The following is a 13,892-nucleotide window of genomic DNA, read 5'->3' as shown; positions in this document are numbered from 1 at the left end:
GGTTGCGTGCTCTGCCCTGGTCCACAACCACCTCCTCACTGGGTCCGCCAGCTGCCACTTGTGTACTCAGGGTAGACCCGCAGCAATCTTGTGTGCCCCAGATGCCTTACGCCCTCCCGGTTGCCTTATGGCCCAGTTCTCCCTGTTTTCCGCGTGCGGCGACCGGAGCCCGGAGCCCGGCTGCTCCTCTCTGCCCCTCCTACCGGTCTGGATGAAGGGGTCTACTTCAACTTCTTGGCTGTCCAACTTCCATTCAGATAAATTCTCTATCAGTTCTGGGTGTTATTCTGCCTCTAAATTGTTGTTGTTCTAATCTTGGTTGTGCGTGGAGGTACGGTGCGTCCACCTATGCCTCCATTTTGGCCGGAAGTCCGAAATCCTTATGTCCAGAGAATGAATACCCTAATTTTGAAAGACTGGAGCTTGGGGAAATATCTGGGGTTTTACTGCTCCAGCTACAGATTTTAATTCAGCAACTAGATTTTCAACCATTTTTATTGTACTTCATGCCTCCAGGTCTTGATTCTCTCACTCTACCTCTTTCTAAATGTCTAGGGTATAGTTTAATTTTCTCTGCTGATTTCTCCTGCTTTGGATTTTCCATATACATTGAAATCTTATGCCTTCTGTGGTCCTCTTCCTGTTCTTTTCATGGTTAAAGCTTTGGATTAATTTACTTTCATTTTATGGAGATTTTGGAAAGGGGGGCCAAAATAGATGCATAAGGATAACTCATCATGTTTAACTAGAAATTTAAAAGTGACCTGGTTTCTGAGTGTCTTTTTTTTTATTTAATTATATCCCATAGTATAACTTTTACTCTGGTTTCTCATTAGCAACGTGGCCTTGGTGGAATTATTTTAATTAATATTAAAATATCAAATAAAATGAGTTTGTGTTATATCTTTTGTGTTTGTTATATGTCTCCTACTGCAATATATACCATATGTTTTGTTAGGTTTTTGCCTTCTTCGTCCTCTTTCCTATTTTCCTGATACCATGTTTCAATGTTTTAATAAAGTGGGTAAGTAAAGTGTATCGATACTCCCCTTAATTTCAGTCTACTTCCAGAACAATAAGGGAGTAATTCTTGACCTCAAAAGTTGATGACTGGGAAAAGTCGAAGAGGTGATTGTGATTTTTCTTTTTATTTGATACTTGCTTTTGTCCTCATTTCCTCTCTCAGTTATTGAGGCCTCTTTGTAAATCCTTTTGCCAGGATACTTAAACATTGTTGTTCTTTTAATTTATAAAAGTGATCTTGATGGCAGTACTCTTGTAATAGCCTAAAACTGGAAACAATCTAGTGCCCATCCATAGTAGAACAGGCAAATATGTTGTGTATATTGATACAATGGAATACTGTAGAAACCAATTCAAGTGAAACAACATGAATAAATCACACAAAAACATTTGTACATGTTGAGCAAATGAAACCAGATAAAAAAGAGTACATATTGTATGATTTCATGTATATATAGTTAAAAATCAGGTATAGCTATGGTATCTTTTGGAATAGGTTTAGAGGAATGTTTTAATGAAGAAAACTTAGAAATTATTTTTACTTTGAAAAGGGGAGATAGGAAAATGAATGATAGCATAAGGTAGTATGGTGTCTTAATAAAACTATGTATAAAGTCAAGGCACACGAAGACAAAGCCTGTTTTAAGACCATGACCAGGAATTAAATGGGGAATGTGAAAGGGATGTGAGAGCATTTTGTGTTAAGGGGTGTGCAAATAGTACAGTATAGCTAATGTTTATGGAATGAGTGTTGAACACTAAAAATAGATAAGAATAGAAAGATAATTAAGAGCAAATTCATGTAGGATTTCATATGGAGACAAAATTGATCAAGGAAAAGAGCCCAGGCTTTGGAAACAACAAATCTCAGTTCCTCATCTCACTTTTATTAGGTGTGCTTCATTTTATGGATAGTAAGGAACCTTTACTTTATATCTCTGCCTTGTAGAAGAGGGGTGATGATAGTCTTACAATTCACTATGCCAGATATAGTTAATTTACATCAGTGATTTCTTGATTCGAGCTGATGATTGAGAGTAAAGAACAAAAGGTTGGAATATTTTCCCAAAGGCCACTAATCAAAATTTGATTTCACAGGAAATCTTAAGAATGGAGTCTAAACCTTCGAGGATTCCAAGAAGAATTTCTGTTCAGCCTCCCAGCTCTTTAAGTGCTAGGATGATGTCTGGAAGCAGAGAAAGTAGTTTAAATGACACCTATCCCTCAAGAGACTCTTCATTTAGACTGGATCCTGAATATCAGGTAACACCTTAATTGGAATATACAGATAGTCTCTTTTTCAGAATTGTTGGGGCCACGTGTATCTTTTGGATTTTAGGTAAGTAATATATGTTTATAATATTCAGCAGAATTTGAGGCATGAAAACATTTTTATGTCTGCAGCAAAATGAATTACTGTTCATGGCAAATAGCAAAAACTTAATGTTTTCAAACTTCTTGGACCTCAGAATTACGAATGGGGAATTACAGAAAATGATCATACTGGGCTGGCCAAAATGTTAGCTTAATTTTTCCTGTATGATGGTACTAGTAGTGCTGAGTTGTCTTCAAAGCAATATTATTAGATTGTACTGTCACAGCTGTCATATCAGCATCACTTAAAAAACATAAACTTATGAAAGTTGGTGAATTTTTGTTTAGCTATTTTAATATTGAAGATGAAAGAAAATACACATTTTCAGTCTGTTATGTTTTATTATTTCAAGAAGGGTAAAGATGCAACTGAAACTCAAAGAAGATTTGTGCAGTATATGTATGGAGAAGGTGCTGTGACTGATAAATGTGTCAGAAATGGTTGGCAAAGTTTCTTGATACTGTTGATGTTTTGACAAAATAATTCTTTGTTTGGCTGTCTTATGCATTGGAAGAATTAGTAGCACCTGACTTCTACCCACTTGAAGCCAATAGCGGAAGATAGCTGACACACTCAAAATATCCAAATCAGTAAAGTTATTGGTGAAAATGAAAAATATGTCTTGTATTTTACAGAAAAAACCATACAGACTTTCTGGCCAACTCAGTACTTTCCAAAGCCCTGGAAAATTTTTTCCTTAAAAACACAAGTATCAATTTAAGTGTAAGTTTAACTAGGTTAATTAATGTGAATGACTTTGTCAAAGGACAAAAAATTTCATCCTTTTTCTTTAACATTATATTCATTTATCTGACTTTGCAAGCATACAAAGCAGTGGTGGAGTAATGCTTGTTAAGTGGTTTGTGTGTTTTCTTTTGACAATATGATATCTAAATATTTTGCTTTTAGATGAGTTTGTAGATTATTTTAATGGTTAGTAATGACTGTACTGATTGATAATCTACATAATGCTACACAAGCTACTCTTACCTAGCTAATTTTAAGACTGACAGTACTTTGATTTTTGAAAAGGTTCATTAGTGTTGTAACAATAGTTGTAACATAAAACTGTAAATCTTAGAAGCATAATTTGTAGGTTTAGTGCAGTTTATTGTCTTTAAAGTTTAAATTTATTGTATTATTGGCTGAACAGATAATTAAATCACATGTGGCTTACTAAAGTTGGAAGTTTAGGTAACTGACTCTTAAGAGAATCATTCTGGCCCTGGCCTGGTAGCTCAGTTTAGATAGAGCATTGTCTGGATATCCTAAGGTTGCAGGTTTGATCCCTGGTCAGGGCACATAGAAGAATCAGCCAATGAATGCATAAATAAGTGGAACAACAAATTGATGTCTGTCTGTCTGCCTGTCTCTCACTCACTCTCTCAAATCAATAAATTAAAAAATTTCATAAAACAAAAAATCCTTTAGTGAAAATTTCTATCTTAAATATTTATATATCTATATATCATGTAACATATTATATGACAAAGTCATTTAAAAACATTTCTGCATGTTAAGCATTTTATAAAATATTCAGAGGAAGACTGAACTAAAATAATTTCTCAAAAATATCAGTATCTACCTACATACTCATAAGCTTTATGTGAACTGTTTGGTCTCATTTTCATGTTAATGTTTCATGAAAATGTTTGATATTGTGCTTTTCTTTTTTTTGCCAGATAAGAGTATGCTTGCCAGAGGGACAGAATCCTATCTTTTGTATTCCGCAGAAATGTTGTGGGTTAAATGGTGTGACCTATTAAGAGCACAGAATTGGTTGTTTACCTATATTTATAGAATTTTTAATTATATAAATTTTTCATACAGCTTATTTTGAAGAACAGAATACTCTAACATCAGTCTATACATCCTGGATTGGAGTATTGTTCCACTAATAGCTATGTGAACCTGAGCGAGTTACTTTATCGGATTGTTAGAGTTAAATGAATTAATAAACTGAATGAGAATAGTGCCTGCCACATGATATAATATATAAAGAAAACCCTAAAGACTCCACCAAAAAAAACATTAAAACTAATAAATGAGTTCAGTAAAGTTGCAGAATATAAAATCAATATGCAAAATTAGTTACATTTCTATATGCTAATGAATCAACGTCAGAAAGAAAAGTGAAGAAAAAGTCCTCTTACAACTGCATGAAAAAGAATAAAATACCTAGGAATTAATTTAACCAAGGAGTTGGAAAAAAATTGAAGACAGAAATAATGCAAAGCTATTTGATGCTTGTGGACTGGAAGAATTAATTTTGTTATAGTGGCCATACTATCCAAAGTAATCCATAGATTTAATGCAGTCCTTAAGAAAGCACCAATGACATTTTTCTGTATAAATAGAAGAAACAATCATAAAATTTGTGTAGAACCACAAAAGACCCTCCCTCCACAAAGCCAAAGCTATCTTGAGAAAACAACAAAGCTAGAGGCATCATGCTCCCTAATTTCAAATTATATTACAAAGCTATAGTAATTAAAACAGTGTTGTAGTGGCAGAAAAGCAGGCACATAAGATCAGTGCAATTAAATAGAGAACTCAGAAATAAATCCATATATATATATATGTAGATATATATCTCATATATGTAGTCAGCTAATTCATTACAAACAAGAGAGGACAGATATTTCAATAACTGGTTTTATAAAATAAGAGAAATAAATATTGTATTTTGCTGTGTAAATGTACTATGTATAGTGTATACCCATGGTTTTGGCCAAAACTTTCAGGGAAAAAAATCTTCTGTTTTAGTTTTTTGTTTATTTATATTTAGAAACAAAAATCAATTATTGTATTCCAGGGTATTATTTTGCATATAGATACCATTATTGTTTCTAGAGTTATACTTTTAATGCATAAATAAGCATACAAGTATAAATAAAAGAATTAAAAACATAGATATGGAATTAGTACTACCCATGTATAATGTGCATCCTTATCTTTTTCTCAAAAATTTGGGCAAAAAAGTACGTATTATACACAGCAAAATACAGTACCATACAATCTTACTTGTATGTGGAATTTTTAAAAAGAAACCCAAATTTGAAGATATACAGAACAGATTGGTGGTTGCCAGACGTGGGGTTTGGGGAAGAGAGTATAAGCAGGGCAAAATGGGTAAAAGAGGTCAAAAGTTACAAAATACTCAGTTAATAAGTTTTGGGGATATAATGTATGACATGGAGACTCTAGTTGATATTGTATATTTGAAGGTTCCTAATAGAGTAGGTCTCAAAAGTTTTTTGTACATGAAAAAAATTTATAGCTATGTGGTTGTGGATATTAACTAGATTTATTGCAGTGATCATTTTATAATATGTACGTATACATCAAATTGTTGTTTACCTGACAAAGAGTGGTGAGAGGGGGCATCCTTGCCTTGTACCTAATCTTAGCAGGAAAGTTTCAAGTTTCTAACTGTTAATAATGGTGTATGTTTTTTATAGATCTTTTCAAGTTAATGAAGTTATTCTTTTTCTAGTTTGCTGAGAGTTTTTATCATAAAAGGGGTGTTTTTATCATAAAAGGGGTGAATTTTATCAAATGTCTTTGCTCCAAGTAATGATATAATCATGAGGTTTTATTTATTTCTTTTCTTTTTTTTTTTTTTTTTTTAGGTTTTATTTATTTTTTAGGGAAGAGAGAGAAAGAAAGGGAGAGAAACATCAATGTGTCGTTGACTCTTGCACGCCCCCTACTGGGGACCTGTCCCACAGCCCAGGCGTGTGCCCTGACTGGGAGTTGAACTAGTGATCCTTTGGTTCACAGGCTTTCACTCATTCCACTGAGCCACACCAACCAGGGCGAGGCTTTATTTCTTTAGCTTACTGATGTGATAATATTAAACTGATTATCTAATGTGGAACCAGACTTATATAACTTGGTTAAATTCCACTTGGTCATGGTATATTATTATTTTTATACTTTTTTGGATCTCATTTGCTAATACTTTGTTGGGGTTTTTTGCATGTATGTTCATGAGAGGTACTGTGTGTAGTTTGTTTTTTCTTATATATTTCTCTGGTTTTGTTAATTAGGGTAATGCTGGCCTCATAGAATGAGTTAGGAAATACTTTCCCTGCTTTTATCCTCTGAAAGAGTTTGTAGATAATTGATACTGTTTCTTCCTTAAATGTTTGGTAGTGTGCCTGGGCTGGGTGGCTCACTTGGTTGGAGCATCATCCCATACACCAAAAGGTTGCAGGTACAATTCCTGGTCAGGGCACATACCTAGGTTGAGGGTTTGATCCCTGGTTGGGGCGTGTATGAGGGGCAACTAATCAGTGTTTCTCACTCTCTTTCTTTCTCCCCCTTTCTCTCTCAAATCAGTGAATATATCCTCAGGTGAGGATTAAAAAAGAAAAAGTTTTGTAGAATTCACCAGTGAACCCAGGTGGACCTGGTGTTTTCTGTTGTGGAAGCTTATTAATTATTAATTCAGTTTATGAGTTGTAAGAGGTTTTTTTTTAATTTTTTATATTCTAGATATAAGATCTTTATAAGGTCAATTCTCATTAAGGATCTTTTTAAAAAATTTATTGAGCTCAGAGAGAGAAACATCAATTTGTTGTACTACTTATTTACGCATTCATTGGTTCATTCATGTATGTGCTCTGAGCATGGATCAAACCCGCAACCTAGGCATATTAGGATGATGGGTAAACCAACTGAGCTACCTGACCAGGGCAAGGATCTTTTTCACTGAACTGTTTGAAGAGCATTTGTCTTAGGGATATTTTTTAAAGTCAATTTAGAAATAGTTCTCTGAATGCAAGTATTGATTTATATAAGGCTGACAGTAAATGATTAATAATATAATTGACTGTCCTTCCATGAAACCTCTTGTTGTAAGAGTAACTTAAGGAAGTACTGTGAAGATACAGATAAATAAATGAAATGAGAAGTGGAAGCCTGCTAGTTACAGAAAGTTTGGAAAATTCCCTTCCATCCATTGTGCATACATTTGTAGTAATTACGTTTACAGACTTTTCATATAGGATTTCTCAGATACACAGTGTAGTAGTTCAGCTACTTTGTGCTAGATAGGCTTCTCATTGAGCTTATAATGTATATAACGTACAATTTACATTTCTTATCCTAAACAGCCTTGTGAATTGAAGTAACTTATGAAAAAGGTTTATCCCAGGAATTGCCTATTCTGTGTAGAGACTGGAATTTATTTATTTACTTATTTACTTATTTATTTATTTATTTTTAGAGAGAGGAGAAGGGAGGGAGAAAGAGAGGAGGAGAAACATCAATGTGTGGTTGCCTCTTATGTAACCCCTACGGGGGACCTGGCCAACGGCCCAGGCATGTGCCCTGACTGGGAATCGAACCAGCCACTCTTTGGTTTACAAGCCTGCGCTCAATCCACTGAGCTACACCAGCCAGGGTGAGACTGGAATTTAATGAAAATAAGAAAGAATTTCATGAAACATGAATAGAGATTTAATAATTCTTAGCTTCTTAGTTTCTTCTAAATGTTCATAATCTGAAGGTGACAAATGAAAAAAGATTTTATTTGGACTTACTGATTTTAAGTACTTTTTGTGTCAGAGAACACCATAAAGAGTGAAAGACAATGAATTCTTACATCAAAATAATAAGACAGCCTACTTTAAAGTGGCAGAGGACCTGAATAGACCTTTGTCCAAAGATGTACAAGTGGCCTAGAATCACACAGAAAGATGTTTAACACCATCAGCCATTAGAGAAATGCAGATGTACAATAGTACCATGTTATACCCTCTGGAATGGCAAATAGAAAAGACAGTAACCTTGGCCTGAGCACCATCTTAGATGGCACCCCCATGCTACGAGAACCAAATGGAGGAAGAAGCAAATGTACAGGCCAAAGCACAAGAGAGGATGAGGCAGAGGTCCAAATAAATTACTAGCTTATGTACTTGAGGAAGGCACAGGAGCAGAAAAAGGGAAACCAGAGGCCAGGGACACTGGTACCAATCCCTGGACTGCATGCCTGCTCTCTAGAACTTCTCGACGGATCTAAAACATAGATTGCTATCTGATAGAAGCGACCACCTTTTGAGAGACCCACCTTGCACCAAAAACAGTCCTTTTGGTCCTTTGTTCTGGACATGTGACTTTCTGGACTAGTTCTGTTCTCAGTTGTGGCTAAATGTAACATGTACAATAAACCATCTCTTCTGCTGTCTTATGTGAAGAAAAGAAACGAGAAGCAAAAAGAAAATGAGTTGGCCAGGTTGTGAAGAAATTGGAACTCTTCTACATTGCTCATGGGACTATAAACTGGTACAGCCACTTTGGAGTTTAGTAATTATGTCAAAAATTACACACTGAGTTACTATATGGCCCATCATTTAGACCCAAGAAAATTAGAAACGTACTACACAGATCTTGAATATGAATATTTATAGCAATGTTATTTATAATATTGTGTTTATAAGATAAAAACAATCCAAAAGCTACTTAAATTTCTTTCAGTCACGTATAGCTGGTGTACAACTTTAGCTTCAGATGTATAATACAGTTATTTGACCTTTATATACCTCTTGATGTGATCAAAACAGTAAATCTAGTAATCATCTATCACCATGCAAATCACGGTATTAACGGTGTTTTACTTCACCTTTTCCACCCACTACTATACCACCTCTCCTCTGACAACCATCAGTTTGATCTGTATCTATGAGTCTGGTTTGTACATATGTTTCATTTGTTTTGTTTTAGATTCTACACACAAGTCATTTGCTATTTGTCTTTGACTTACTACACTTAGCATAATACCCTGTAGGTGCATCCATGTTGTCACAAATGGCAAATTTCATTCCTTTTTTTTTTTTTTATGGCTGAGTAATACTCCAAGGTATACTACATTTTTTCCCATTCATGTATCAATGGACACCTAGGTTGCTTCCATATCTTGGCTATTGTAAGTAATGCTGCAGCGAACATAAGGGTGCATGTATCTTTTTAAACTTGTATTGTTTTCTTCAGATAAATATTTAGAAGTAGAATTGCTGGGTTGTATGGTAGTTCTATTTTTCATTTTTGAGGAACTTCCATACTGTTTTCCATAGTGGCTGTACCAATTTACAACCCCACCAATAATTGTGCACAAGAGTTCCTTTTTCACGTCCTCATCAACACTTGTTATGTTACTTGTTGACATTTTTAGTAATGGCCATTCTCACAGGTGTAAGGTGGTATGTCATTGTGGTTTTCCTTTGGATTTCCCTGATGATTCGTGATCTTGAACATTTTTTCATATGTCTTTAGCTATCTGTACCTATTCTTCGGATAAATGTCTCTTCATGCCCTCTGTCTATTTAAAAACTAAGCGTTCATTGTCTGTAATGTAGTATACTTTGGAGACAAACTCACACCCTGATTTTATATGACCACCAATAGTTTTAGACAGTGGAATACATAGTATATTGTTACAAGAATCCCATAGTTTAATTGATAAAAGAATTCAGAAGTGAAAAAATTCATTGCTTTGCTTCAGACTGAGAATTATTTGCACAACAGACAAATTTGATTGGTAGGAACCTAGGAAAGGTCTGATTTTTTAATTTAAGCCAGCAGAAGTTATTTTGCCTTTCCATATACTGATATTAGCATGGATTTTTGTCTTGTAACAACATGTATAGGCTCCATAGGCTACCTTTTAGACCTGTGAGTCATCAAAATTGTTTCTTGAGTGGTAACTGTGCCTTTATCTCACCAGTAGCTAAGGCTGGAAACTAAGGCTAGAAACTGGCATGATTTTAGACTTTTTATAAATTTCTCACATTGTCTCTAAATTTGAATTTTTGTCTTTTATAATTGTTCTCTATTCCCATTACTTTTGTGATAAGAACTTACTTCTTTCTATTTCAGTGACTTTATTGTTGATTTTTTTTGCTTTCTGTCCATTCTACCTTTTTCATCTCCCACAATGTTCTAAGGATTTTTCTAAGAAGTTGATGTGATGGTATTTCCCCTTTGAGTGGTTTCCACAATCACATTTGCAAAGAGCTATTCAGTGACTATTTAGTCCATGTAAAGCTAGAGAATAAGGACAAGTTATTTATGGATTTTGTACAAATAAAACCTATATTAAAAGTCTATTGTATTCTGTCATATCCTTCATGTTTGGGAGACACATAAAATGCTCCTTTTAAAAAATTGGGGATAAGATTTAGGTAGTATTTGCTATTTTAGATTTCCTTGTCAAAAATGGCCACTTCCTAAATTTTAAATTAAAACACTTTTTATTTTGTTCTCTGATATCTAAAGGGGTTAAGTCACTGGCATGCAGGATAATTTTACTAATGCCCTGATAATGGCACATAAGATGGTTCTATTTTGAAATATCTAATGAATTTCACCTCTTATGCTAACTTAGTTTATTGACTGGGGACTCTGGAGTACTCAGTATAGAAGGCTGTGAGACCGTGTTTGTGCTAAGCTAAAAATGCCACATTCAATTAGCAAAATAGTCTCTCGACAACGGATAGATAAAACCCTGATCTAGCCTGTTCCTGCTCTTCAGCTTCGTTATCTTCTGCTTTTCCATATATGTGCAATTCATACTCTAGAATTCCCTGAATGTATACAGTGTGCTTCCAGTAATTGAAGCATAATAGAAGATTAAGTAAGCTGTAATGCTGTAGAAAATTCACAGGATAGAGAGATTTATACATCTTTTTGTGTTGTCTGCAATCTTTTTCCTCATTTGCCTGTAGGTGAACTCTCACATTTTGTAAATTCTCTCCTGTTTTCTTCAGGCATAGTTAGGCTCTTGCTTTTCTGTCACAATACCTCCTATTATAGCCTTATTTATGTTGTAATTGTTTATTGTTTGTTGTCTTATGTTTATCATGTGAATAATAGATTAACATAGATTGAATTTACAACTCAGGTTATATTCCATTTTTAACTTTGTTGTCAAGAAATAGAACATTGAAAATAGAAAATAACATTGTTTTTCCTTTAATATTCTTTAATAAAATGAACTGTTTGCCCGTGCATGTTAAAATTATTATATAATGTTTAAGGAAGGAAAATTTCTTGTAAAATAAAAGGACAATTTCTGTCATTGTGGTTGAAATATTATGTTCTTATTTAAACCTGTATTTTTAAGGAGACAAACTAATCTCCCTTTTATGCACTATATTGGGCATACTGCCTAATCAATTAAAAAATTAAAAAGTAAAATAGTTTATATACATTGTGTTTTGGGTTTTATTTTGTGTGTGTATGTTTATATGCTAATAGTGAAAGCATTGAGCTAAGTGTTTTAAAATCTGTACTTATTTCAGCTGTTTTTTGTTTCACTGATGAAGAAATTCCAGATATTAAGATATTTTTAAAAACATAATGTTTATAGTATTGTATGACAACAGTCTTAAGAATGAGCATTAGAACCAGGATAAATTTTTTTCTACTTGAGAAGAGTGTTCACAGTTTATATATTAGTGCCTTTCTTGGTATTCTGTCTATTTCTCAACAGGAAACAGGTTACTCAGAAGGTCGAAGTATTAAACCGGGGACCAGGGAATGAATTAAATTTTTGCTCTTAAGTATTTTCTAACCAGATGATTATATACAATTCCATAGAATAATTAATTTAAATCAGGTTTATTATGCAGCAAAGTACAATTATAGTATAAAATAAAGGGACTCGTGGGCAGAAGGGAACAGAGATTATGAAAAACCTACATGGTAGAAAACTTTGGTCCTTGGGAATGTATTTGAATATTGTAAATTAAATTTGATAATGAATCCAAGCATTTTGTTGTTCCTTTAAATTTTATTTTAAACTTACAGTCTACATCTGCATCATCGTCTGCATCTCCATTTCAATCCACGTGGTATAGTGAATCTGAGATAACTCAGGGAGCACGCTCAAGATCACAGAACCAGCAACGGGATCATGATTCAAAAAGGCCTAAACTTTCCTGTACAAACTGTGTATCTACCTCAGCTGGGAGGAATGTTGGACATGGTTTAAATGCAGTATCAGGTGAGAATTAAATTTATGTAGGAGTTACTTCACATGCGTTTTGGACTAAAGCCCTTTTCCCAAGACAAGGTATATTAAGTAGATAGAGCAAACATAAGACAGAGGGGTCAGAAATGTAGTGGTTTCCAACATCATACCGTAAGTTAGTGCTAGAACTGAAATCAACTCTTGAAATTTTCTAAATTTGGTAGAAATGTTTTACACAAATAAGATATTAACAGCATTAATTGGAATAGCTACAAATATATGGTGATCAAATTGGTAAAAGTGACATGTATCTGCTAGTTTATAGGTGGTAAATTTTAAAAAATTGTTACTAGGAAAGCCAATTTTTCTGAGGTAGGCAATAAAGCATTTTCAAAGAATATCTTTTATAAATGAGAAACATTGCAGTATATTATTTTCAGAAAATATAGAAATTCTTTATTTAAAAATAGTTATTGGTATTCTACTGGGAGTTCTCTACTAGGAATTAGAAAGCTATGATTCTAGCCCTCTTATCAGATGTGTAGCATTGAATAAATCACTTAACCATTCTGGGATTTAGATGGCTTATCCATAAAGCTTTATGATTGCTATTTTGTACTCACAGACACATTTGTTGACAAATTGAACAGAATTTTTGTTGAGAAGGCAGGAGGCTCCCTCCTTATACTCCTCTTCAAATGAAACAAACGAATGCTTAAAATAATTTTAAAGTGAGATAGAACTTCAGATGACACTATTGGAAATAAAATTCTTGAAATGCATATGTATTACCAGTTGAATTTAGTGTCAGACAAACACCACTGTGCAGAGTTTTGTTCTCCCCTGCTCTGTCAAGGTATACCATTAAAAACCTTGGGTCATTTTTATTGATGAACAGACATGATTAAGGCTCTTGGGACTAAGAGGAAAAACCCAAATTTCAAGGTAAATAGTAAGAGGGCTAAAGTTTCAAGGCTTAATTTTTAATTTATTTTTTAATGAAATTGTATCTAACAAAGTTTCCATTACAATTGCAATGATGTATTAGTTCTTAGAATAGGAATGAACCAGTTGTAGTGGCAGTGATATTTCTGAGTAATAGTATTATATAACCTACAAGAGCTTCTATTACAAGATGACTTTGGGTTATTTATTTTGATTTTGGCTGTTTTCCAATATAACTTGCATTGACTTTTAGTGAAATTCTGCATCTTTGGCAAGTTTTGCAGTTTTTGTTCTGTACTCATTTTATTGGGTTGGCTAAAAAGTTCGTTTAGTTTTTCTGTGCAATGGCTGTAGTAGTGCTTAGTTGTCTTTACCTTCATTCAAAACAGTTTTGTTAGATTGTATTGTCACAGCTGTCATATCAGTGTGCATTTAAAAAATCAAACTCAGTGAATTTTTGTGCAGTTATTTTAATATTGAAGATGAAAGAAAATACACAACATTTTCCGTATGTTATGCTTTATTATTTCAAGAAAGGTAATACAACTGAAACACAAAAGATGACTTTTGCAG

At 33.8% G+C, this 13,892-nt stretch overlaps 1 protein-coding gene across 6 annotated transcripts in view; it reads left to right on the top strand.

Annotated features, from left to right (window-relative positions):
* Positions 1-13,892, top strand: part of MARCHF7 (membrane associated ring-CH-type finger 7) — a 53,109-nt gene that overhangs the window by 16,607 nt on the left and 22,610 nt on the right. For all 6 annotated transcript variants that reach the window (XR_006783767.1, XM_045822812.1, XM_045822419.1 and 3 more), the window contains 2 exons: positions 2,122-2,286; positions 12,212-12,407. Coding sequence is in view for 5 of the 6 variants with exons in the window: in XM_045822812.1 (XP_045678768.1) it covers positions 2,134-2,286; positions 12,212-12,407 (349 nt within the window). In the remaining variant the exon portion in view is untranslated. The remainder of the gene's footprint in view (positions 1-2,121; positions 2,287-12,211; positions 12,408-13,892) is intronic.

Source organism: Phyllostomus hastatus, unplaced genomic scaffold, assembly GCF_019186645.2.
Source record: "Phyllostomus hastatus isolate PE091 unplaced genomic scaffold, TTU_PhHast_1.1 phas_contig_1, whole genome shotgun sequence".
In the NCBI taxonomy this organism is placed as follows: domain Eukaryota; kingdom Metazoa; phylum Chordata; class Mammalia; order Chiroptera; family Phyllostomidae; genus Phyllostomus; species Phyllostomus hastatus.
The sequence above is the reverse complement of the archived record's forward strand: the minus strand, read 5'-3'. Positions and strand labels throughout refer to the sequence as shown.